This window comes from Solanum dulcamara, chromosome 9 (genome assembly GCF_947179165.1).
Source record: "Solanum dulcamara chromosome 9, daSolDulc1.2, whole genome shotgun sequence".
Taxonomy (NCBI): Eukaryota; Viridiplantae; Streptophyta; class Magnoliopsida; order Solanales; family Solanaceae; genus Solanum; species Solanum dulcamara.
Genome location: NC_077245.1, coordinates 52,119,608 through 52,145,457, shown reverse-complemented (window position 1 = coordinate 52,145,457; position 25,850 = coordinate 52,119,608). Strand labels below are relative to the sequence as shown.

At 33.1% G+C, this 25,850-nt stretch overlaps 3 protein-coding genes and 1 long non-coding RNA gene across 4 annotated transcripts; 1 reads left to right on the top strand and 3 right to left on the bottom strand.

Moving 5' to 3' along the window:
• Nucleotides 1–2,482: 2,482 nt before the first annotated feature.
• Nucleotides 2,483–15,027, bottom strand: LOC129902692 (stomatal closure-related actin-binding protein 1). Its single transcript, XM_055978061.1, has 13 exons — nt 14,857–15,027; nt 13,812–14,106; nt 12,644–12,772; nt 11,174–11,266; nt 8,947–9,087; nt 8,349–8,417; nt 7,020–7,103; nt 5,877–6,054; nt 4,712–4,828; nt 4,490–4,548; nt 3,487–3,621; nt 3,050–3,199; nt 2,483–2,835 (listed from the first exon to the last, which is right to left on the bottom strand). The coding sequence occupies exons 2-13, from the start codon at nt 14,091–14,093 to the stop codon at nt 2,791–2,793; spliced, it is 1,482 nt and encodes a 493-aa protein (XP_055834036.1). The 5' UTR covers nt 14,094–14,106; nt 14,857–15,027; the 3' UTR covers nt 2,483–2,790.
• Nucleotides 15,028–17,330: 2,303 nt separating this feature from the next.
• Nucleotides 17,331–22,803, bottom strand: LOC129903061 (uncharacterized). The gene is made up of 2 exons (XM_055978542.1): nt 22,517–22,803; nt 17,331–17,588 (listed from the first exon to the last, which is right to left on the bottom strand). The coding sequence occupies exons 1-2, from the start codon at nt 22,801–22,803 to the stop codon at nt 17,459–17,461; spliced, it is 417 nt and encodes a 138-aa protein (XP_055834517.1). The 3' UTR covers nt 17,331–17,458.
• LOC129903062 (uncharacterized) lies at nt 21,350–23,175 on the top strand. Its single transcript, XR_008770196.1, has 3 exons — nt 21,350–22,469; nt 22,556–22,805; nt 22,923–23,175. It is a non-coding gene; the product is annotated as an uncharacterized LOC129903062 (long non-coding RNA).
• A 1,676-nt stretch (nt 23,176–24,851) lies between these two features.
• On the bottom strand, nt 24,852–25,377 carry LOC129903685 (cytochrome c oxidase subunit 3). Its single transcript, XM_055979226.1, is given in 4 exon segments — nt 24,852–24,919; nt 24,922–25,039; nt 25,041–25,074; nt 25,076–25,377. Coding segments are annotated over 4 exon segments (522 nt in total).
• Nucleotides 25,378–25,850: the final 473 nt, after the last annotated feature.

Genomic DNA, 25,850 nt, shown 5'->3' with positions numbered 1-25,850 from the left:
AGAAGTAAAACGATAATTTCACGTAAATTTTCAAAAATGACCAAATGAGTTATTACAATAATTGAAGTACTAATTTAGTGAAAGTAATGTTGTTGAACTCTACATTCATAAATTATAGTTAGATATTGTTTTTAACACGTATCGACTAGCCTCATAAGTCAAAGTATAAAATAGTCATTAATCAAAGTGGAAGTCTTAGTTGATGGCAATTGAAGAAGTCAATTAATTATATGAAATTGGTGGGAAACTTTCTAAATGAAAAATTCTATTGCGCCAACAAAAATATTTCTAAGTGAAAAAAAATCTTTAGACATATATATATTGCCAATAAGTCTTATTTTTTTCAGATTTGATCGTTAATGGGTCAGTCTCAAAAAGTGACCAAATAATAAGTACAAATTTAACCACTTTTAATCGTTTATTAATTTCACAAAATGACATTTTACCTAGTCTGTAGTGGAATGAATCTAACATACAAAACAAAGTTATTCATTCATGTCTTTAGTTAGGTGTACATAATTCCCCTTTAGGACAATTCTAAATTATTAAACCTTGTTATAAGTAGGAAAAGAGGACATTTTTTCCTTCAAAATTGTTGCAAAATAAACAAAAATGTCCTTCATTAATAGTTTGGTCTAAAAATATTTTTGTTTTCAATATTTTGGTGCAATAATCCCTTGTTGTTAATAGTTTGGTCCAGAAATTTTTCTATTGATACTAAATGGGTCAAAAATAGTTTTAGCGAATAAATATATTTTTTTCTTTTCTTTTTAAACACTTCTTGCTCCTAATAAAAATATTACATTCAAATAACCCTATTCTTGTTTTCTTTCTTTCAAAACCACTTTAACTAATAAAAATATAGAAAATAATATTTTCTTCTTAATATTATTTATCAATTAAAATAAAATAACTTCATGTATCCTTTTAACGGATAATATAAGTCATATATAATATCATAGTAAATTCATCTTGAATTTTTATTTAGATAACAATAAAAAAATAATTATAATAAAATAAGAAATTTTATAATTTTTTAAAAAATTTAAATGAATTAGGATAAACATTTTTTATCAGCAAAAAAAGTGTTTAAAAAGAAAAAAATATATATTTATTTGAAAAGGAGTATTTTTGACCCATTAAAGTAACAATAAAGTCATTTTTGGACCAAAGTATTGATAGCAATGACATTTTTTAATCAAACTATAAACAGAAGACATTTTTATTCATTTCATATAATTTAAGGACATTTTTTACCCTTTTTCATTCTTTTTATCATAAATTTAACATTGAGTCCATGTTTACCATTAAAAAGGTATATTTGATTTGTAGACGTGGCTCAACAACACGTAAATTGAAACAACCAATAATGCTTGATTAAGATAGTTTAACTTGCTTCAATTTATGTAATCAAGGCTAATAATGAGTAAGAAATGAAATGAAATGACGACGTAGGAATCAATTTATAGAACTAATGTTTGTCTAATATATTATTTATCTCGACTAAAAAACCATCCTAGGAATTACTAATCTTTTTTAGCAACCATTAATAATAAAATTTGAAATTTAATCTATTTTAATTTTTAAAAACTAAAAGGAATCTTTTAACATTTTTGAATATATGAATATTAGGAAAGGCTAATTTTCTATATCTAATAAACTTCTTCAAGAACTGTGCTATGGTCAAATTATATTTTTGACAAATTGATCTTTATGGGAACTCATTAAAAAATTATCTTTACCGAATTAATTGATAATAACTCATTATTTTTTAGTAAGTTGGACCACTTTGAAATGTATTTGCCAAACACAAATAGTTTTTCTCGTGAAAAACTTTTCTAAATAATTACTTTTTAAAAGAAAATTATTTTAAGAGTTTGGCTAAACACAAATAATTTTTGTCCCGAAACACTCTTGAAAACAAGTTGATTTTTAACAACTTAGCCAAACAGGCCATTAATCTTGTAATATCAATCCGAAGAAGCCCTATGTGCTATAATGTTGAGCCAAGGACATTCCACTATTCTTCAATTTCTTACGTAAACAAATGATTAATCATTTGCTTCTCATATTCCATGAAAAACTGAGACATTGAGGAAAATCCAAAACGATATTTCGAGAATCAGCCTAATTCATTATTTGGGAGCATTACCCAAAGTGTTTCAAAGGTAGAATTATCTTGCCTACTTATTTAGTATTGAATTGGAACCAAGACAAAAAAAATTGTAGTCAAATGAGTTCTAAACGAATTAACTCCTTCGTAATTATTTAATCTATGGATAGAAAACAGTTTGATGAAAAACTACCACATTAGGTCTGAAGAGAGATGGAACCAGTTATATAATAGGGGAAGCAGATGCAAGCTTTTTCTTTTAATAGCCGGGCAAATGACTACAGGAAGATAAAAATTGGTTTAGATCAAAGTTATTTTGGAACTTCAGCATGCTTTAGTTATGTATCATTCCATCCAAACCAAAGTGGATTGTTGCTTGAATAACATAAGCCAATCACTACAAGCCATTCCAAAATCAGATGTATGTTAAGCTCAATTACAATCACTTGCCAAAACAAAGAAACTAGGAGCAAAAGAATCATTACAATCAAATAGAGCCAGGGACATTAAAAAACAATGGCTTGCTATCAAGATGGAAATAAAGAGAAGACAAGAAGGTGGTGAAAAAATGCCACTCAACAATCAACCCTACTGCATATTCACTACTACAAAACACCTATAGATACATCAGAGTCAGTATAATTACAACTTTTTCTGGGAGAAAATATAGTAGCTTCTTAAGATCCAGGAGCGGCTCTATCATCCGGTCCAGATAGCATAATCTGCAAATTAAAGTTGCATAAGTTTTCTGTGATCAAACTGGATAACAAGAACAATATACTTGTTTAATGATAAGTCTAGACTTACAGTAGATGTACTGGAGACTAACAAACTAGGAACTACTTATCTAAGAAGTGCTACGATATGTAATGATGCTACAATATGTTATAGTAATCATCCGTAGACAAAAATAAAAAAAAAGAGTCAAAGACTTACGTTGCAGTCGTAGGCAAATCTTCTGGCCAGCATAATGGCTGCATTTCTTTCTCTCTCCGTTTCAAATGCCAATACAAAGGAGAGTCCCATCTTTACTTGCCAAAATGCTGCCTGAGCTGCAGCATTCCCACCACCTCTGACGCCACATAACTGTGGTGAAAAGGCAGTGTAACAGATTAGTTAGGGAAAGTGCATTGGCAGTTGTTCAAATTGTTGTGCATAAATCCCCTTTCCAAGTACAGACGTTTGCAAATCATAATAAGCCAAAAAATAAATTGGTACTCCTCTGACCTATTATTTGTGCTACAAATTTGTGGGCAGGTCAGTCCTATCTCTTGCTAGTTATATAACATGAAGGTACTGTTCTTTCTGTTATTCTATAAGCTCTTACAACACCTAAATGAAAGAAATGGCAAGGGAGTAGGCATTATCAATACCTGCATTGAAGTAGAATAGTATTCTTTTGCTACACTGGTCTTCCCTTTACATAGTTTCATTCTCATCCTTCCAATGTGAAGTACATGGATAGTCTCTGATGTATGATCTGTTCCATTCATCTGGACAACAACTACCTACAAACATCACCAATAAACATATACATACAAGTAAGGAGTTGGAACAAGACAAATGCAGCTAGCTCGTGAGGTCAATGGACCAAGGTGGAATCCATCTTACTCTTATTCACATTCTCGGGTTTTATGTTCTTCTAGAATTGGATAGTGTTGCTGAATTATGTTATCGCCTTATCTAAGAATTTAAATTATTAGAGGATGGACAGTTCTATTCTTTAATTATGTCTAAATACAACCCTTCACATATGAGTTTGATTCTTTTCCTTGCGTAAAAAACATGTAAATATTCTTTTATAACAGGTAGGGGTTAAGTTGGAACATAGGACCTCTGTCTACTTTGATATTATTTTTAAATTCTTTGGAGTCATGTTGAAATGGACGAAACACAAGGAGAATGAGAGAAGGCAAATGCTGGAGAAGCCCTTTATAAACCCCCTTTGGAAGTCTTTATACAACCAGCAGACAACCATGTAACCCGATACACTCATGCATGTATAACGTAGTTTTGGTGCTCAGGCATGAACTTCAATAAGAAGTTGAGTGTGAGAATACAATAACCAAAAGTTGGCTTTAATACCATATTGAATTGCGTAACCTCCTCATTTAAAAGCTTCAGATATTAAAGATGAGACTTAATGTAATTACATTATGTTAGCATGTGCAAAACATGATGCACCAGTGGGGAGTACACAACTACAAGTAAGATGATTTAAATTGGCGAACTGAGAGTTAGACCCAGAGACATATTTGTAAAGACAATACAGCTATATAGAACAATCAGAAGAAGCTTAAAAGAAGTAGTAAATTAATGAAAGAGAATTTAATTGAGGAATTCCTAATAAAGGAGCAAACTTTAACTGGAACATACATTAAATTCAATGTCATGCCTACGCACCAAAGCTTCAACATAGTTCCCCAAGCCTGCAGCTGTTAAAGGAAAACTTTGTCAGTCTTTATGAAGGTGTGGAAATGCAAACATAGTTTACAGCTAAATCAATATCTAATTCAAACCATAACAGAAGTTAATGTTGGTTAATACTAGAACTAAAAAGCACATGGAAAGCACTACATTTCAGGAATCAAAACCAACCCGGATCAATAGGACCAGCAGTTGTCACCAATGTTGTCTGGCCTCCATATGTTATCTCAGCTTGCAAAATTCGTCCAACATCAAATGGTTCTGGAGCATAAACAGGTTTTGTGGCTCCTGAAATACGGATAGTTGAACTCATGCCGGAAGGGGGGAAAATTTAATGCAACACATCAAATTGCAATGAAAAAGCATGTGTCACTTAGAAAATCAGGAAGATAATAGATAACCTTTATGTCAGATAGAACCAAGCAAAAATATGAATGTAAAATGCTCCAAATAAAAAACTATAATAAAGGAGTAGGACGATTCAACATGCACGGGCAGTCTAGTGTGAAGAAGGCTATTTGAAAAGCTTTGTATGAGGTCATTCAAAAAGAAAATCGTTACAAAATTCCCTTTATCTTAATGCATCAAATATCTGTGGTAGTTCATCAAGAAGTATCTGACTTCAAATTATAGTTATAAGTATACATGAGCCACTTTAAAGTATATTTAACAAGACCATCAATGAAACTTTAGTTGTAGAATTCAGAAATAAATAAATGTATAAAACAATAAGAAAAGTGGAACATTTCAAAAGATTAGGCGCAGGTGCATTATGCGGCAACAGAGAAACATAGGAGAAGGGGTGAACCACATGTTAATCCCATGGGCTCCTCCATGGGAATGAAATTACGCATCAACATGGGATATTAATGGTCCTCTTGATCCAGATCCAAGAATTCCCAAACAAATCAAATGCCGACAAAATTTATCCCCCTAATCAAATTCATCTACCGACCCTGAGAGGTCATTAGTTACTGAATTGAACTTACGAAACAAGACTTTTGTTTTGTAAATGGAAAGCATTACTTACAAAAGAAGACATTAAGTAATACTTTGAACAAATTAGTGTCTTCTATGAAAATACTTTAATAAAATTCGTTTGTCCATTTAGCAGCTCCTCCAATGTTAATAGAGCCCCATCCAAAAACTATTCAACCCCAATACTCCTGCTAGATATTTCAGTATCTTACGTATTTTCTATCGCAAAAACTTGCACCCAAGAAGTATGACAATCTATCAGTCACCACCAAGTACCAATTAACTGGACCAACACAAGACGTGCTACATAATACTAATCAGGCTGCATAAGTAATGTAAAGAACTAAAGCTCAGATACCTGAAATAGGTTCTTGTTTTCCGCCTTCACACGCTAAGCGATACCACTGAATTGAACATTCTGATAGTTCTGAAGCAGCAAGAGAACACGGCTGTATATGCAAAAATGAACCCAGGGCTTCCGTGCCATCTAATTCATATAACTGTGATTCAGTTTCCTCACCCATCTTCCTTGCCAGCTGACAAACAAAGTGGTATATCAAAACTATTTAGTCTGAGATTACAGCTTTGCCTTAATAGCATAACTTGAATTCTTACCGAAATCGTCTTAGAGAATTTTACAATGGACAATAAGAAAAAGAGATTCCTTTTTGAGAAAGGTAACATAATCAGAACAAGAGACTCAAGTAACATTGTTTTGACTTCTTTCATTGACATTATTCTCATCAATGTCTTTGACTTCCAGTGTTTCTTAAAGTTACTCTCATTTCAGTCAAAACCATATGCATTTGTTCCCAATATTACGCAGCTTAATATCTTTACGCATGTGTTACTGGATAAGTCTATTACTTAATTTTACATCTTATATGATAAATTAGTTAGTCAAAAGAATAAATCAATGAAAAATATATACAACAAAGAGCAGAGACATATAACACCTTTTGGAAGCTGTAGTTGCAACAAAATCAAGAGAAAAACAATGTGAAAAAGCAACAGTTCCAAAGAGCAACATAACAAAATTCACTTACAAAAGAATCCACGATGCTATCCAAAGACTAAACATCATGATAATTCCCCAATATTTTGTTCTATTGTCCTGCCTCCAGATGCATGTCATCACTTTACATCAATTTAATGGCTATCTGACTGCACATTGTTGCTTGTTTATACTCAAATAGGAACTATCCGAGTCCAAACACTTGTGGAATTTAAATCTTCATTTTAAGCATGTTTCTCTTCATGTCATGGCAGTTATGTTGATTATATTTCAATAGGTATATTCAAAAGATACAATTGTCAAGCTGCTGAAAAGCTGGGACTTATGTGGAACTGAGGATAGTTTCTAGAACCAACAATTATTATTCTGTAATAAACACAAGTGCCGCCAACAAAAAATGGTATTCACTGTCCTCAAAAGTATCACCAGATCGTATCAACAGATACATGCATATACTTTTGAACTAGCCCTAGGTATTGCAGATACCTCTTTCTGAAGCTGTATTGAATACTTGCACTTCTCTGCTAGCTGCACTCGCAATGCTTGAAGCTCATGCTCCATGTCCATGACCTATCAGCGGGCTTCATGTATTAGTGATGTCGAAAGTCGAGAATTTATTAAATTACATGTCAGAATGTTCTAGATCATACTACATATTTAGGTTAATCGTATAGGATATTCTTTCCAATATGTATTAGTTAAGTCGAAAGTCAAATTTATTTTGTTATATGTTATATTGTTCTAAATCATACTGCATGTTTAGGTTAATCGTATAGGATATTCTTTCCAACTCTCTCATAATTATGAATCTTGTTATTTTTGTAATTTTCCTTATTTAATAACTGTCCTTATTCACATAGTTAAAACTTACCTTATCTTAGTACACTAAACTCATATACACGGAGCTTCTTGAATATTGTCTACAATAAAACCTCATTTATGTTTTTGTCAATCAGAAAAACTACCAACTCGCACCAAGCACTCTAAAGAAGTTTCCCGTTCAGATTTACCAAAGCATACAAAATAGATGAGTCTTTAGTGATTTAGCTTCCTCTGGTACTGGCAAACTTGGGTTTTAGCCCTATCAATTTCTGGAAGTAGATTATTTGGCCTTCAAATATTCCAATGTAGTTGTATTAGTGAATCATTAGCAAAATCATCTTAATTCATTTAAATGTGATGGTAATCCTGAATTCTAACTTTTCCTTACATAAAACGAAATAGAAAGAATTGAAAGAGGGTAAGGAGAGATGTTAGCTGGACGGAGCAGGAAGAGGTTCCCATTGACCAGGAGGGAGTGTGGCTGGTGGGAAGTGTGACCAGCGGTGGTCTCTACCTTCAAGTAAATAGTTCATGACTTCTCAAATAAATAAATAAGTTTCATGTTGAAAGCATCACATTTCTCTCAACTACAAGATCATTTGGAAGTCTTTTTATTATCTTTGGCTGGTTTCTTTTGAATTTGGATATGATAAAGACAGCTTCATATTATAGAGGCTAAAATATCAAAAACACAAAAAGTTCTACATAAAGTTATGATTAAGGTTCTTGCCCATTTGTTTACTAACAATTTATTACTTGATATTTAAAAAATTGTACTAATGGTCCGTAAAATGTTGCTTCCTAAGGGAAGTAAAAGGTTGCTTCCTAAGGCTAAGAATTCCCGTTTATATACATATGTCCACCAGCAAATGTAGTATAAGCAGATATATGATCAAGATTAAATAATATAACCAAATAGAAAAAATAAAGAAACATTGACGAAATCTTAAACAGAATTGATGCAACATCACAGTAGAAAAGTCATACTGATACCTTACTAGGCTGATGTAGCATTTTGATTCGCCTTGCCTCGTGAACTTCCTTCATCAATTCGTCCATGTCCTAAAATCCAGCAAAATATATTAGGTTAACATGATATAGAGACAATGTTGTGGGCTCAAAACAAGCAGAGCTAATTAAAAATAAACCAAAATATATGTGGAATAGAACAAAGTACAAGTAATAAGTCAGAGTTATAGTATAAAAAAGTTTTGCATAAAAATATTTCTGCAAAAATGTCCAAGATACAACCAAAGTTGTCACTTCCGCGCCAACAAACTTAATAGAGTGAGAGCAGCTGGCAAAAGGGAGAACATCCAAAACTGAAGAAACATTATGTCATATGATACCGGTTTCGTGCATATACGCTTGAAGAACCAAAAGGCTTATAAGAACAAAGCATGACGTAAATATGTAATAAGGGAGAACGACACTGCACAAAAGATCACCGGTCCTCAGAACAAGTCAATATTTAGAGAAAAGTTACTCAAGACAGAGAACCAAAATCATCAATTTACAGAATATGAAAAGCAAAAGAGTAAGAATTCCACCACATTAAACCAAAATCCGACAATCAGAATGCTAGAAAAACCTGCTTTCCTGAGGCCCCGGACATTTGCTCATACTCATGAAGAGCCTCTTCCACTCTCTGGACAGCTGCTCTTGCATTCTCAATCTCAGCCCTTGCATAAGCTCTTTCTTCCTCAACAAGTTTCTTAGCATCTTCAGAAGCCTGTGAACAAATTGTGTCTATGATCAGAATAAAAATGAGAGTAACAATGAAAAATAGTGAAAAAAAACTGAAAAGAGAGAAATCTGGGATGTATTAAGCACAAATTGGGATGAATTGATTGATTGATCAGATAGACAAAGAGAAAGCGGTAAGACTCCAGACCTACACATTGAATTTGTGGGATAACTCAAGAAATTAAACTAAAACTTGAACTGATCCCATAGTTTCAATTTCAGCCTCAGTACTACACTATATGGCCATTTGGTTGGTTTTGAATGTTACAAGAATAGAAGTTGCCTGTACAAGATAGACATCTCTCACTTAAATTGATCGTGCAATAATTAAACAGTGTACGTAAATAGCTGAGTAGATAATCTGTTAAGGAACATAACTGCAAACCAATATCAGGTCTAAAAGGGGGTGTTAGAAACAGTTATTCAAGCAAATGGATATAATTACTGACTCACCGTAAAAAAGTAAATGTTCTAACACACAGTCAACTTACAAAGTAATGTACCAAAATATGCAAAATGCACATTGCTTTGTCCTCTAGTCTCAAAATAGAAAAGTTACACAATTTAAGTCATAGAAGATCTAACCACATATACTGTTATTTTTAACAAAATAACTTGTCTCATCTAAAAACTTAAATAGTTAAAAGTTAGACACTTTTATTTATCCATATTAGATTTGCACCTCTTGACGATCGCAGCAAGGATTGAATTCAAGATCTCTGATACCATGTTAAATAATGTAAACCACTTCACTGAAAGGTTACGTTGTTAAAAGGGGACATTTTTATTTTATTTGTGTTTATAACAAACTTGCCATCAATTGAAACAATTACTTGACAAGCTCACTTACCAAAGAGCTTTACTAAAAGAAGGTCAAGGGAGTTTCACATAATAGTTCAACTTCAAAAACTTAGTAATCTAATCGGGACAACTCATAAGGACAAAAACAGTCTCCACTTATTCCTAGAAATTGCTTCTAGATTAGCACCCTAGGGTATGACCTAATGGTCAATGAAATGGGTGCAAACTTTGGTGACTAGGGTTCAAATTCCAGCAGAGACAAAAAACACTAGGTGATTTCTTCTCAATTGCCTAAGCTTTGTTAAGCAGAATTATGCAGTACCTGTATGGAATGGTGGAAGTGTGAGCAAACTAGCCCCGCACCCCATTATCAAAAATTAAAAAAAGAGAAAGATTGCTTCTAGATCATGACTTCTAAAAGATCTGAATAAAATGAATCTAGGCACATAATTTTTTCAAATTCTGACAGCTACTTTCTAAATAGGACCCTCTTGTAAAAAAAAATATAATTTGAAACCCCATTTATTTTCCGAGACTTGCATTTGAATCACTAACGTCTCTATAGATGATACAAAAGAAGGAACTTTAAAATTTAAATATTAAAATAAACCAATCTTACTCTTTTGTTACGATCGAAAAATCCATATGGGTCCAACCTTTAAGACCAACCACAACCTTTGAAACATGAGAATAATGACTAAATCAGAGTAAAAACCTATTGAAGAGTCTTAGAATCTGTTAAAATAAAATCTGTTAAGTCGACACGGAAGCAGATATTATCTTACATGCTCTCAGGAGCCATATATACAATAACAATATACCCAGTGTAATCCCACAAGTGGGGTCTGGGGAGGGTGATTTGTACGCAGCCTTACCCCTACCTTTTAAAAATCATTTCAGCGTATCAACATCCATATTAATAGATTAAACTCAACCAAAAAAAAAATTGAAAACATTTCTTTGTATTTATGTCCATATTCGAGTTGCACCAGCGGCTAAGACTCAGATAGAAAATTGTGTAAACACTGAAGAAATCTTTTTGAATAAGACACTAAAGAAATTTTGTATAAGCATAACTTCGAGAATCTCCTCTAAAGCAAGAAAGCAATACTTTTCTTATCGATTATGCCATTTACCAGTAACTTTCTGCACTAACAAACAGAATAAGCATCCAACAGTCAAGGAAGCAAACCGACTCGGTAAAGTTCTATTCAGAGTCCATAATACAACGAAAAACACAAGACCTCTTCTTAACACATACTATATTATACCTGCTTCAGAAATGTTGCAAGCTTTTTCACTTCAGTCTTTTCCTGAATCAGTTCTCCTTCCCTTTGATTTAATTGTACTGCTAAAGCTTCAACCTGTAAAAAATTCAACAACAAAAATAAACTGATATGATGGAGGGAAATAAGAAATTTTCAACAGCATCTACTGCCATATACAGGATATCCTTCACACATATTATTTTAAGAGAGATGCATGCAGCATAAAAGCACAAGAAGATGCATCTAACACTGCACTTTATGGACAATTGTCCACAAATGCAACATTGAACCGATTAAAGTCTGAACTGATGATCAATTTTTATCAGAGTTCGCCTAACATTGAGCCCAACCCTGAAAAGAAACAAAAATGTAAAGTATGACACAGCAAATTTCTGATCGTCAAAGTTTATAAGCACTTATTAAAGGGTCTTTAGATTATTTGAACTAGTTAACCACTTCAGCTTTCTTCATGTTTCTATTAACTGCACTGTACAATTTTAGATTCCATTATAGTGCAAAGATCTTCTCCAATGACTAATCACTCTGATTTGCAAAGTAAAAGATTATGCTTCGATTTTTTAGTTGGACCAACAATTTAATGGGAATATCCTGTATATGAAAATTTAAGGTGATATCCAATGATATCCCAGGTACAACAGCCAAGAAGTGCACACTCTTAGTCCGAGCAAGCTCATATTCTTCGTAAACAAAGCCCTTAGCTCACACGTATTTCTTTTTCCTTCTCCATCCAAATCTAGAGTCCAGAGTGATAGCAGCCTAGTTTGTAGGTTGGGGACATTGAAGTTCACATTCAAGGCACTGATCATTGGTATTGGATGTATCAGTAAGTTATTCCGGGTCAAATCTGCTGTTTTTTCCCATTTCACAGAATTTCATTCCAGTATAAAGAGCTTCTTCAATAATTCCAAATCATGAAAGCCTAGGAATACTTTTCCTCTAATCTGGTGGACCCACGCTCTCTTATTAGGCTTCTCAGTCAAATATGAAAATTGGATGGATTCCAAGAACATATCAGCATGACCAATTCAATCACAAAATCACGTATAACTATATAAGAAATCACGCAAACAATTTGATATTTCAGCTCAAAACCTGAAAGTCAGCAGAAAACTGACGATGCTGGGGTCAAAATATGGAAGTATGGTACAGACTTGCTCTAGCGTCATACATAGTAATGACAGTCTTCATACATATACTTCATTTGGTACATAATATTATTTCTGATAATTCCAAATATCACAGTCTATATCAGCAGCAACGTGCAAAGCATTAAAAGTAGCATATTCTTTACCCAATGTTACGTAAGCACAGAAAGTTTGCTGCATGCATAACATTAGAAAGTAGGTTTTCAGATTCTTTCCTTGCATGAATATTCATCTAGCAATAACCATATCACTCAAAAAGGGCATACTGAATTAGAAAAAGAAAGCCTGTTAAGGACATAAAACTAACCATAGCAATAGCTTCCTCCACGTCATCCTTGTTTTTCCCCGCCACACGTCCTCTCAACGCTTCAAGAGCATCTCTGAGCTTCTTTAACAGCACATGCTTCTCCAGTGAAGCTGCATCTTTCATTCTTGCCTGGAGCCCACATATAAGATATTTTTATTAACATAGAGCCTTTAAGGTTGTTCAATAAAATCATCCTCTTTCTCTTGAAAGAATGGCGTCTCGCATGGAGTCAAGGATGTAACACCCTAACACCTTGTTTGGATGGTTGTTACCCATTGTATTGTATTGTATTGTTAGTTTAAATACAATGTTTGTTTTGGTTGTCTCCAGGAAACAGCCGTCCTACCTTGGTAGGAGTAAGGTCTGCGCACACTCTACCCTCCCCAGACCCCACATTGTGGGATTTCACTGGGTTGTTATTGTTGTTGTTGTTGTTGTTTGTTTTGGTTGTTACTTAAATTCTGTTGTATCGTATCGTTTAAATCCATCATTACGTAACGACGAAAAGACCCATTTTATGTAATGACCGATTTGGCGCGTCGTTATTCTTCTCATTTTGTCTTTATTTATTATTTAATAATTATATTTCATCTTTTATCCTACCTTTTCATAGTAACTCTACCCTGTACCCTACTTTTCTAGTAAGTTTATCATTCGAATCATGGATGTGTGACATTATGTAACGACGGAGAATGGTACAATCTATCCAAACATTGTATATATTAAAACAATACAGTACGATACAATACAACACAATACAATACAATACGATACATTATGAAACAATACGTAACAACCATCCAAACAAAGTGTAAAGGTAGAGGCTATGTATCAAGATTCACTTCTTTATGACAAACTCAACATTACGAGCCGGGAGTTGGCCAAAATGAAAAATACTTCATGTTCCTTTTCTTTTTTATTTAAATGGGGGATAGGGGGAAGGGATTACAAGGTGGGCAATCAAACCCTCACCAACAAGGTGAAAGTTCAAGAAGGTAGCCAACCAACTGAACTACCAAGATTTCCCCTATTCCATGTCCTGACTTATCCCTTCATTGGTTTTAGATTATCACAGGGGTAATTAGCTGATAAGACAACTTCAGTGTTAGGACTATGGAACTAGCCATTCAAGAGTAGTGGAAATACCAAAACATTATTAAGGCGGTACCTCATCAGACAACTTGGCAGCAGCAGCCAGACCCTTTTCAAATTTACTGGCTAGATCGCGAACAGAGAGCCTTTTTTGCTGCTCTAATAAGTGGGCAGTTTCTCGAGCAACAACGTCTTTCATTGTCAGTGCCTTAGAGTCCTGCTTGACCTCCACAATCTGATTGTTAGGTCCAATTTTGTAATTTGGAAAGCGACTAGATGGGAAGATCACATCTGCTGATACAGGAGGAACAGCATCCCTTTGCATTGTATCTCCAAAATCAAGGGTTACCCTTGTCATAACTCCAAATTATCTACATCACAAGTCCCTAATCAATTAACCATAATCTACCAAAAGAAGTCATATATGGTCTATCTACCTTAAAACTCACACAACAACAACAAAAAGAAAATCTGCACTGTCAAACATAACTTTTTCACCTAAAGATCATGGATGTCTCTATCCACCAAACAGAAAATTAACCTACATTACCATATTAATCCAAATTTAAAGTGTAAAAATCAAAACTTTTCCATCTAAAGATCCTGGAGGTCTCTATCCACCAAACAGAAAATTTACCTACATTACCAAACTAATCCAAATTTATAGAGTAAAAATCAAAACATTTTCACCTAAAGATCATGGAGGTCTCTACCCACCAAACAGAAAACTAACCTACATTACCAAATTAATCCAAATTTATAGAGTAAAAATCAATACTTCATACCTAAAACTAGAAACTAACAGCCTAAAGATACCAACTTTAGAGCAGTCTATTGCTAAAACAAAAGAATCCATGAAAATCATTGACCAAAAGATCAAACCCGAAGAATTGACATTCAAAAGCTCATACCCAAGTCAACTAATTAACATAGGATACCAAGAATATCAAGAAAATTTGTTCCAAAGCTAGAGAAATGTTGCAAATTCCAAGAATGGAAAGTTGTAAGCAGAGGCAAGAAGTTGATACCCTAAACTCTATATTCTCCAGAAAAAGAGAGAAACAAAACCACAAATACAAACAAGTACAGTAAAAAAAAAAGTAGAAAGATTGTACACTCACATATCATACAATAAAATATGAGTTAAACAGAAGATTTGAGTCCTCTAAAAAAGTTGAAAAAAATGGATTCTTGAATTGGTTATATAGCAAGAAGAGGCAAGTCTTGTTTTTGATGATGTTTTCCAGAGAAAAATGTGAGGAGAGAGAGAGAGATAAAGAGTTTATATTTGGAAAATATAGGAAAGAGTAGAGAGAAGAAGATGGTCTTTGAATGCTTTTTAAAAAGTTAAGGAAAAAAGGCACCCCAACCCCACACCTACGCAAGGCCCCCCCACCCTTGTACCAAATGGGAGTGGGGTTTGGCGTGAAGGGCTCTGTTTCCTAGGCATATATACATGTAAGTATCGTTTACATGTATTTGTTTGGTAGCTACTACTTCAAAAGGGTACTTAACTTCTTGTAGTAAATGACTTTATTTGTTTTGTTTTGTTTTGTTTTCTAAAAGAGTGAATAGGTTTAAGGGTTTTTAATTTAAAAGGAGTTACAATCGAGTAGTACTTAGGAATATCTAACGATTTAGGTATATCCCAATTTACTTAGTACATCTCAAAAGTGTATTATTTTTTTATTATTAGAAATAATTTAATTTTAAAATTATTATTTTACTCTTAATGAAATAATTTATAGTCACATAAATATTTAAATTTATTTTTAGATCATAAGTTTCAAAAAAAAAAATCTTAAATTTAGCGTCAAATCAAATGATGTCACATAAACTGAGACAGAAGAAATACTAATAATTTAGATAATTTTAACAATGTTATGAAACTATATAAAACAATAAGAAGAATAAAGTATAACACTCCCCCTTGAATGTCTATTTGATAGATTATGTGCCTCGTTAAAATCTTACTAAAAAAATTCAGTGGAAAAAAATCTAGTGAAGGAAAAAGAGTACATATATCCAATAATATGTATTTTGGATGTCTCATTAAAAACTTTACAAGAAAAACCTAATGAGCCAAAATCTTGTGAGGAAAAAAGAATACATTGCGTATTAACTCCCATAATGAGAATATCAATCCAAAGACTTGAATCTTCGTATTCTAAGCTTGTGCACTATCTTCTCAAAAGTTGTAGCTGGTAGAGATTTGATTAATAAATCAATCATATTATTACTTGAACAAATTTGTTGCACGTTGATACCACCATTCTTGAAAGCTCATGTATGTAGAAAAGCTTTGGCGAAATGTGCTTTGTTGTCGCTCCTTTTATGAATCATCCCTTTAGGATCAAAGAATTCTGCAAGCTTCTCACTTCAACTTCTTTAAGCAGATAATCTATTGCTTTATGAAAACTATTCAAGAGTTTCAATTCAAGTTATTAACTTGCAAAATAATACGAAAGATTCTTGATCGATTTAATTCATATGGGGATTATAAATAAGTTTTTCAAGAACTTGTATATGCTTCATGTATTTTGAATTCTTCGGATATTTTCATATCAATTTTTTCAAGTGACAACATCCAATATAAAATACACGACATCTTTTAGTGTCTAGATTGCAAGTCAAATAAGCTTTACGCTTACCAAGATGCATCATTTCACTTTTTTCACTTGATAAATATTTCTACGTCACCATGCTTTAATAGACGTTAGAATTTAAATCCTTATAATCTTTTACAATATTGCACGCTATTGTATCAAGATATTATCGACAAGATATCATTTTGTATCGGTTTGCAACGTAACATAACTTATTGAGATCTCATCACTTCATTATTTTTAGGTTTCATGAAGTGTTATTTCGTCGGCTCTTCAAGAGAGAATAGTGCCTCCTCATTATGATCATTTTGATTATTTGTTCCTCTCCTTTTTTAAGAATTATTTTTTTTAGAATTGATTAGTCTATCATCATGTCATTGACTCTGTCCTTTAGGAACATTCAATAGGAGCATTTTCTACTCTTGGTTGCTTATTATATCCCCCTTATGTTAGGAATACGAACATATATATCTCAATCTACTTTGGAGAATTCATCTATGTGCATCATGGTATATTCATTAATCATATACCGCACATCAAAATTATTAGATGGAAATTACATGGTCCTTGACCATAAATCAATTGAGAGGGAAATTGATCATATTTTATTGGTCTGATACACACAACTATTTTGCTATGCATTTTATAATATTTCAGACCATGAAACTTTGTTCTCATAAGCAATGATTGACTATTTATCTGACGCATTTAATATCACATCAGCTTGGATATTTATCAATGTTGTCAAAACAAATTGTCTTAAATACATATTCTAAAAGTTGTGCTCTTAACTCAATTATTCTGCACAGACATGTCATGATCTGGGCCTAAGGCCTAAACGTGACAAGGCGAATGAGACACCCGGAGGTGCCTCACCCAATTCTCTTAGCATTCGTTAAGCATTTCATTGGTAATGGCATACGATAACAAGCGAAAAGTAAATAAATAAAAAGGGAATTGGGACTAAGGAAAATATCGTGGAACAATAGTCCTTAGCAACTTCAAAACATTTTCTATTTATGTCCCAACATACCTCTACTAATAGACTTAGCGGGAGCTAAGACATGTCCCTAGCTCACCCTCAAAATAAGTGTCAAGAAATGTCTTCATAAAAGTTTTAATGTTTTACAAAACATGAGCTTAGAATATAAAGGAGGTTATTCCCAAAACATGGGAACTCACCACAAACAATCTTCAAACTAATTCGAGTTAGCCACGTGGAGGAGGTCGAGGAGCGACGTCGGTTCCTACATGGTGATATCATGTAGACAAAAGTATGCGTTAGTACTTTGAATGTACTAAGTATATAAATATGCTACGAAATGAAGAACATAAGAAGAACATGAATAAGCAATGTGCATAATGAGTGCATACATTAAACATCATCATAAGAAACCTTAAAACATTCATTTTGTGGGGAAGTGACCTTAACCGACATTTAAGACCATGGGAGCTATTAAATGGAATTCAACATAACCCCCTACGTTTGCACTGAGAGTCTACTTGCCGGGTAGAGCTCCGTCAACTTTAACATTCTTTAAATTTAACTTTATTGGCTAATTGTGGATCCACTAGCCTAAATAGCTTACAAGGGCTCCTATGTTGGCGCATAGTTAATGCAACACGAGACTTTACTTAAGGACCCATTAGGTAGAGTCCCCATCTACATGCTACATTCGGTGTTAGGTCAATTCCATTGAATAACATTTAAATATCATAATAACATAAGCATTGTATAACTTTAGACATCAAATCATCATCGGTGGAATAGCTCATTAAAACATTTCATTTGATGCAAATATGTGAGAATTGGTCTTTCACATTGAATCCTTTCTTTGGCTAAAAGCTCTTTCATCATCATTCAATCATTTCACAAGACTCCCTTAAACATAGGCATTTGCTTCATAAACTTTCAATTCAACTTCATTTAACATAGGAAGACTAGGTGGGTTCAATTCATAAAGACCTTCAAATACATTTAAAGAATACATGTATGCATGAGAGTGATATAAATGCATCGAATCAAACATCTTAAAACAACCCACCATATACACTTTAAAACTACCTTTCAAGCCTTCATATAGGATCACCAACAAATTTTTTCATTTCTTGAATGAGAGTCAATATATCAATTTAAACACAAAAAGCTTCAAATATACCATAATGTATGCATTTTGAATCATCATGTAAAATCCCATAAGAATTCACCATTTAGAATTTGAAATATCAAGTTGAGAAATTATTTGGGCTTCATGGGTGGAAGAACCCATGGATGAAAATCCACATACCTTAGTGTAGATTTTGAAAAAATCTTGATGTCAGGTCCTAATTTGAGAGTTTGGATCCTTGAGTTTTGAGAGCAAATCTTGTTGTAGATGATTTGAGAGAGGAGGAGGAGGAAGATTAGGGTTCTTTGGAGGTGAAACACTGCAAAATTTTGACCCCAAAACGTTCCAAGTTCGTATATATATAGATATTAGGTAATTTTCCCAAAATGTCCCTACAAAATCTGGAAAACTGGAAAAATTTGTGATGCGTATGTGTCGCGCACTTTTCTGGTCGACAAAAAATGAAATCTGGAAAAATTGTCCAAGTTCGCTGCAGGTCCGCAATGCGGACTTGTCGCGGACCTCTCTGGTCAACCAAGCATAACTTTTGACTTCAAACTCAGAAAAATACATTCTTGGTGGTGTTGAAAAGAAGACTCAAAGACCTTTAATTTGATAGGTTATGATCTACCCAATTCGTTATATTCTAGAAGATATGGAGCCCGTTTGGATTGGCTTTAAGTTGGTCAAAACCAACTTAAAGTCCCTTTTCAGCTTTTGGACGTGTTTGCCTAATGCTGACTTTAAGCCATAGAGTTCTTAAAGTCAGTCAAAAATGAAAAGTTAGGATTCCTAACTTTTTTTTTCCAAAGTGCTTAAAGTCATTTTCTTTGACCATAGAAATTACTTTTATATCCCTTATATTTTAACTAAATTCCCAAACTAGCTTTTTTTTATTCTTTTAACCCTAAAATTCACATCATAAGCACTTTTATCCAAACACTCAACTGCTTATTTATAAAAATAACTTTCAGCACTTCAAAGTTCTAAAAGCACTTCATACATAAAAGTTATTTTTTTTAAGCCAATCCAAACGGGCTCATGATCATTTGAAGTTGAGCCTTATACGAACTCATTCGGAAACTTAGCCGATAAAATTTTTTTTGAAATCGGCTTGGTGTTAGAGATCCCTTATGACCCTAAAATACATCTAATACTCTTAAAATACTTAGGAATTGATCCTAACTCATATATACAACTAAAAGTCACTGAGTTCGATCCGATACGCCTAAAAAGAATGATTCGAGTCTTGGCATAGAAATTTTTGAGATGTTACAAGACAATTTTGCGAATGTCAAACGGCAGGTTGACGATAAATGCATATGTGATTATATTATAGATGCATCTCTTTAACATATCACATAACAGGTGAAGGGGCCCACATTCACCTCTTATACTTTCAGAATTTAGGGATTTAATCTCAACATTAGTTGATCCAATCAACTTATTATGAGAACAAGCAACAAATAAAATTCTTGAAGAATTTTCTAGTTCTTCAATATATGTTGAATATTCAATATTCACATCTTTCAGATGGCCAAATCGCTCATGTCAATTATCTGCACTAGTAAACTCCAAGTTTACCATGACATGTGCTATTTTCTTGTATAAATTTCAGATTTACTAATTCGAGAGTAATTTTCAGAATTATTTTTTCTCAATTACTCTACCTCTTTTAAAGATGTATCGTAATCTCATCACGATAAAATGTATATCCATATTAATAAGCTTTATTTTTGCATTATTACATTCATTTCAATATTGGATTTATTCAACTCCAATCGATAAGCAGTAATCATTAAATAATTGAGATGAAAACTCTGTAGCATTATCAAGACAAATGGACTTAATCTGATTATCAGAAAACTGTGTTCGTAAGTATATTATTTATGCCAACAATTTAACAAATCCCAAGTTGTGAGATGGCAATAGACACACATGAGACCATCTATAAGAAACATCTATTAGGACCATAAAGTATCTAAACAATTCAATATGTGGGTGAATAAGTCCACAAATATCTCCATTTATACGTTTCAAGAACGCAAGGGACTCAATCTCAACTTCCGTTGGTGATGGTATTATAATTAACTTGCCTTAATAACAAGCAATACAAGATAAATTCACCATTTAAAAGTATCTTTAGATTCTTTAATGGATATCATTTGAATTTTCTATAATTCTTCTCATCATTATCAAAAGTCCTCATTCTTTATGAATGGAACACAATCATCTAAGTATATCAAATTTTGATAACTTAGTACCTTATTCCATATTCATGTGCAATATTTAATCATTTGTCTTCTTTCAGATACATTACACATTGCTACCACATTCACTTTAGAGAATGGATTTTTATATGTAGCTTTTATCAAAAGTTCTCATTAATCATGAATGGAACATAATTATCTAAGCATATCAAATTATGATAGCTTTGTACCTCATTCCATGTTTATGTGCATTATTCAACCGCTTGTCTTCTTTCAAACATATTATGCCCTGCTACACATTCACATCAAGAAATGGAGCAAATTCAGTAGAATAGGTTTCATGACTTTTCACTAGGGTTGGACATAAAATTACCGAAAACTGAATTACCAAACCGAATCGGCTATTTCGGTATTTCAATATTTGGTAATTCGATTCGGTATTCGATACCGAATTTTATATTTTGGTATTTCGATTTTGGTATTCGGTATTTACAAATATACCATTCGATATTCGATAAATACCGAATACCGAAATTAAATGAGTGAATGACCAGCCCATTGTATTCTAAATTCTGTAGGGCCTAAAGGAGTAAAGGCCCATAAACATATTAATAAAATGTCCAGCCCAAATTCCTAAATTGTCCGGCCCAAATTTCTAACCCTAAGTAAACATATTAGACCTTTCCTGAAACTTTCTCAATTAGATATACCCTAGGCTAGGAATGAATGAATGATTCTGGTGACCAGTGACCACTGTTGCACTGCGCATGAGGCTCTGGTCTTCTTGAGTTCTTGTTATCTCTTGCCGCATTTTCAGCCAACTCCAACACCTCGGCAGCAAGGTATTGAAGAATAGCAGCCAACTCCAATACGCTGGGCATAACGACCGTTCTTCAAGAAACGAGCAATACGACCAACAGAAAACTGAAGACCAACTTTGATTTATTTGGTTACAGACTTCTTCCTTGGGCCACCCTTTCTTCCTCCGGCACCTTTGGTTGTCTTAGTAGCATCCATTGCTCTAAATTTCTGTGTGAATAAAAAGCTTAAAGAGAAGAAGAAGGCAAGAAGCTTTGAGTATTTTGATTGAGATTTGAATTTGATAAATTCAAGATTTGGATTTTGTTTATCTGTTTGCTTTCTGAAAAGTACTTCCTCTAAAGTGTATGGCTATGGCCTGTGGCCTTATGTTTTTAATGGCTCTATTTCTCTTTCACGTTTCTGGGTTTTTTAATTCTTTGCTGTTTATTTCTGAAGAAGTTTCCATACTTGTGTTTTTAACATCTCCATCTACCTAAATAGAAGTATGTTACCCTTGACATGCCCAGTGAAATATGAAGATGATTATCTTCTGTGTCCTTTTAAATATGAATAGTTAGTTCATCTTAATGGATCTTGTTTTCATAGGAGAAACATAGTATAGCAATTTAGAACATAGAACTTATTTAAGCTTCTTTAATAGCTTCCGTATTGTATTTTTTGATTTTATTTTACACTTCCAATTTGTGTCTTATAATATTTGTAATCTCTTCTATGTTTAGATGGAAGATGAAACAAGTCGAACAACCAATGTTAGTGTAAGCGCACCTCTGGCTCTTACTGAGTCTCTTAATTCAACATCGGAAGTTGAACAACATTCAGTAACTGTGAAGAGAAAAGCTATAGAATCAAGATTTGCTGCTTGGCCGCATTATGATAAGCTCATAGAAGATGGAATTAATAAAGCAAAGCGCAAGCATTGTGGTAAATGGCAGTTTTCAGTACTGAAACACCAAGAGAAAAGGGCAAACAGATACCAAAGAAATACATGGTAAATAAATCCAATTCTTTAGCTACCTAGAAAAAAAATAAGCTTACAGATGCTTTTCGTATCTCATGATGAATTTCACTTGACAGATTCGCCATAGTTGCTTTCTTGATCGATGAATCAAGTTTGTCATTTCTAGAACTCCTCCAGTTTTTACATGGGCAAATGACTTGTACATTATAGCCAGGTAAGAACCATTAGATTTGCTATGGGATTTGTCATTCTCAGTTACTGGTGATGGCACAAATGATGCTCCTGCTCTCAACGAGGCAGATATTGGATTTGCTATGGGTATTGCAGGCACAGAGGTTTGTAAATTGCTCCCGAGTCCTGTCATAGGTTAGTATGTTAATTTATGATTTCTTGTATTAAAGCTTCCAAATGACAATTTATCATCCCTTGATATAGATAATTTCAAGCTGTTCTTGACATCTCTTTTTTTAAATACATTATCAGGTCCAAAAATTGCCTAAGAGAAGGGAAGCGCCAACGTAATATGGAATGGCTCTTGAAATGTTTCAAATATCAGCACCCTGGCTCAGTTGAATTCTCAGTTGTATTCGATCAATTGTTTAGTTTGTTATTAAAAATCTTCACATCTTTTATTGTGCTATTGTGAATATGATGTACTAACATATTTCGTGTGGACTTCAACTTCAATATGGTATTACCGAATACCGTACCGAATCGAATTTTGATTTACCGATTACCGAATTACCGAACCGACGTTTGAAAGTTCGGTATTTGGTATATACTTTGAATTATCTATTACCGAATTATCGAATCCAAACTTTGAAAATACCAAACCGAATACCGAACGCTTAGCCCTACTTTTCACCAAAGCACATTATTTTGCTTTAGTCATCATTATATCATCAATGTGGTGCATTGAGACTCAAACCCAATGTCTTATCTATATAAAAGCGTCTTACGCCATTAATCGATGAGACTTGAACCCAACATCTTTCATCAAGGTGCACCAAGACTCAAACTTGATGTCTTACCCTCTTTGGTGCGATTGGACATGAATCCATCGTCTTACCCATATAAAGGCGTTTTAGGCCATAAATCAATGAGATTTAAACTCATTATCTAATCATCATAATGCATCGAGAATATAATCCGACGTCTTGCTCTTTTGGTATGATAGGGCTTGAATCCATCCTTTTACCTTCAATTGAGACTCACCCTCGAGCCTTTGATGATATTATAATTTTAGGAGCTATGAAGCACCGTAAAATTCTATCACTTTTGATGATCACTAATATAAAGGTATTTAGTCATAATGTCCACACCATATAAATATTATATACCATATAAAGCCATGAGAAACCAGATGAATAAAGTAGACAAAAAGAAAACTAAAACACTTCAATATTACCGTCTTTTTTCACAATATTATTTTTCAGGATCGTCTATACCAATGGAGTCCTTAAATTCAATGAACAAAATCAATTACTTTACTACTACCAAGTAATGATGATAATATTAAATAAATCAAACAAGAAATTTATATTACTTTACCTGTGTTGGCCACATAATATTAAATAACCTTAGGTTAAGCTTCTAACGTACACAGAATGTATAGGCTCAAAGAAAAGATCAAAGGTACGTAATTACAGTAAGGCAACGGTTGGTCCGTGGCTTTTGCCTAATTTCATGGTGGGTTAGAACTCATGTGTTATGAAACTATATAAAACAATAAAAATAGTAAAATAGGGAGAAGAGAGAAGACTTGTTAACTTATTTGGCTTTCTAGAAGTGAAGTAAATTATCTTTTTTTTTTCCAGGAAATTATCTTTCTTCTTTTTCAGGAAGTAAATTATTATTGAAAAGTCCCTTATATGTGCTCTAGTATTTTGAGAAGGAAAATGGGAAACTTGTAGTAAATGAAATTAGCAAAAGTAAAATGTCGGAACTCTTGCTTTCATTTTGTCTTTACTTTTCCCTCTATCCTTTTGTTATCCCTTATACATGTATCTTCTTTTATTTGAAGTTTATTGGACATGAATAAACTCAAATAAATGTACCAGTCGATTTTAATTTTTTTCATATGAATCAGTTTCATAATATTATTATCAGACTCTATTTATTAAATTTGATCTAATTTTATCACAAGCTTCTATTTTTATGATCTTAACCTAATTATAGTAGACAATCGACTTTCTTAATAAAGATAAGTTGGGGACATAATAAATCTCCTATTATAAAAGTGATTTTTTGGAAAAGAAAAATATTGTGAATCATCAAACCCCCGGCCAGCAAAACAAGAGGGTTATTGTCCTTTCAAAAGACAATATATATAATCATATGAAAGTCTAATAAAAAGGTAAAATCATATATACTGCCTCAAATAGTGAACAGTGCTTGATAATATGTCATTCTTTAAAACTTTAAAGCCATTGAAATGTTAGCTACTAAAGAGTAAATTGTTCGGTGTGTTTTTCCTTGCGTATATCATGATGAGCCCAAATTACGATGACTTCACATGAAATGGATATGATATTAAGAAAAGGAATTTTCAAGGATCTAAAATTTGCTATCTTTTATGGGGTCCAAATAGCTTTGATCTCTTACTATAGGTGCCGAAGAAAAATGAAATATGGCCCAAAAAGAGAAAAAATAAACATAACTCCAATACAATAAACAAAATTCAATCATATCAAGGTCCTAATTGTACGATTTGGGTATGATGCTCTTCGAACGTGAATTTACATAGAACATTATATCAGCATACAAACATGGTATATAAGAGAAATATGAGGTCTAAACTGAGAAGTGTTGCACCCCCTTAAAATGAGTACATTAACATCACATCTCCTACGATTATTGCCAAAGCTCTAAGTGAATTTGAAATAGGTCATGGACTTGTATCTACCAAATAATGAGAATGCATTTGAGATTCAATCATAAATCACTTTGCCTCGAGTCTATGTAAAAAAAAACTTTTACCTTTGTAACGATCCATTAGGTCGTTTTGAGTACTAGGGCTTTTATTCATAAAAGACTCACCCCGTAAATTTTTAATGGGTATTTTAAAATATTCGATAACTATGGTTATTTAATTTAGGGGTGAATTTAGATAACTTATTTAATTAATGGGCTAAAGTGATAATATATTTAATACCCTATACTCCTTATTTATTAAAATAAGTTAGAGGTATTTGTCACTTTTAATACATAAGAGTAGAAAAGAAAAGAAAAAGGGAGAAGAAACTACCTGCGAGCAAACGAAAGTGCGGCGGTGAACAACGCGCAAGGAGCAACCAATCAAGGTAAGAAATTGTAGCCAACACCTCACTTTCTGTATGCATACTTATTGGTAATCACGTGAACATGTAATAACTATGTATATTATGAGGTGAAAAGAATATTGGGGTAAAT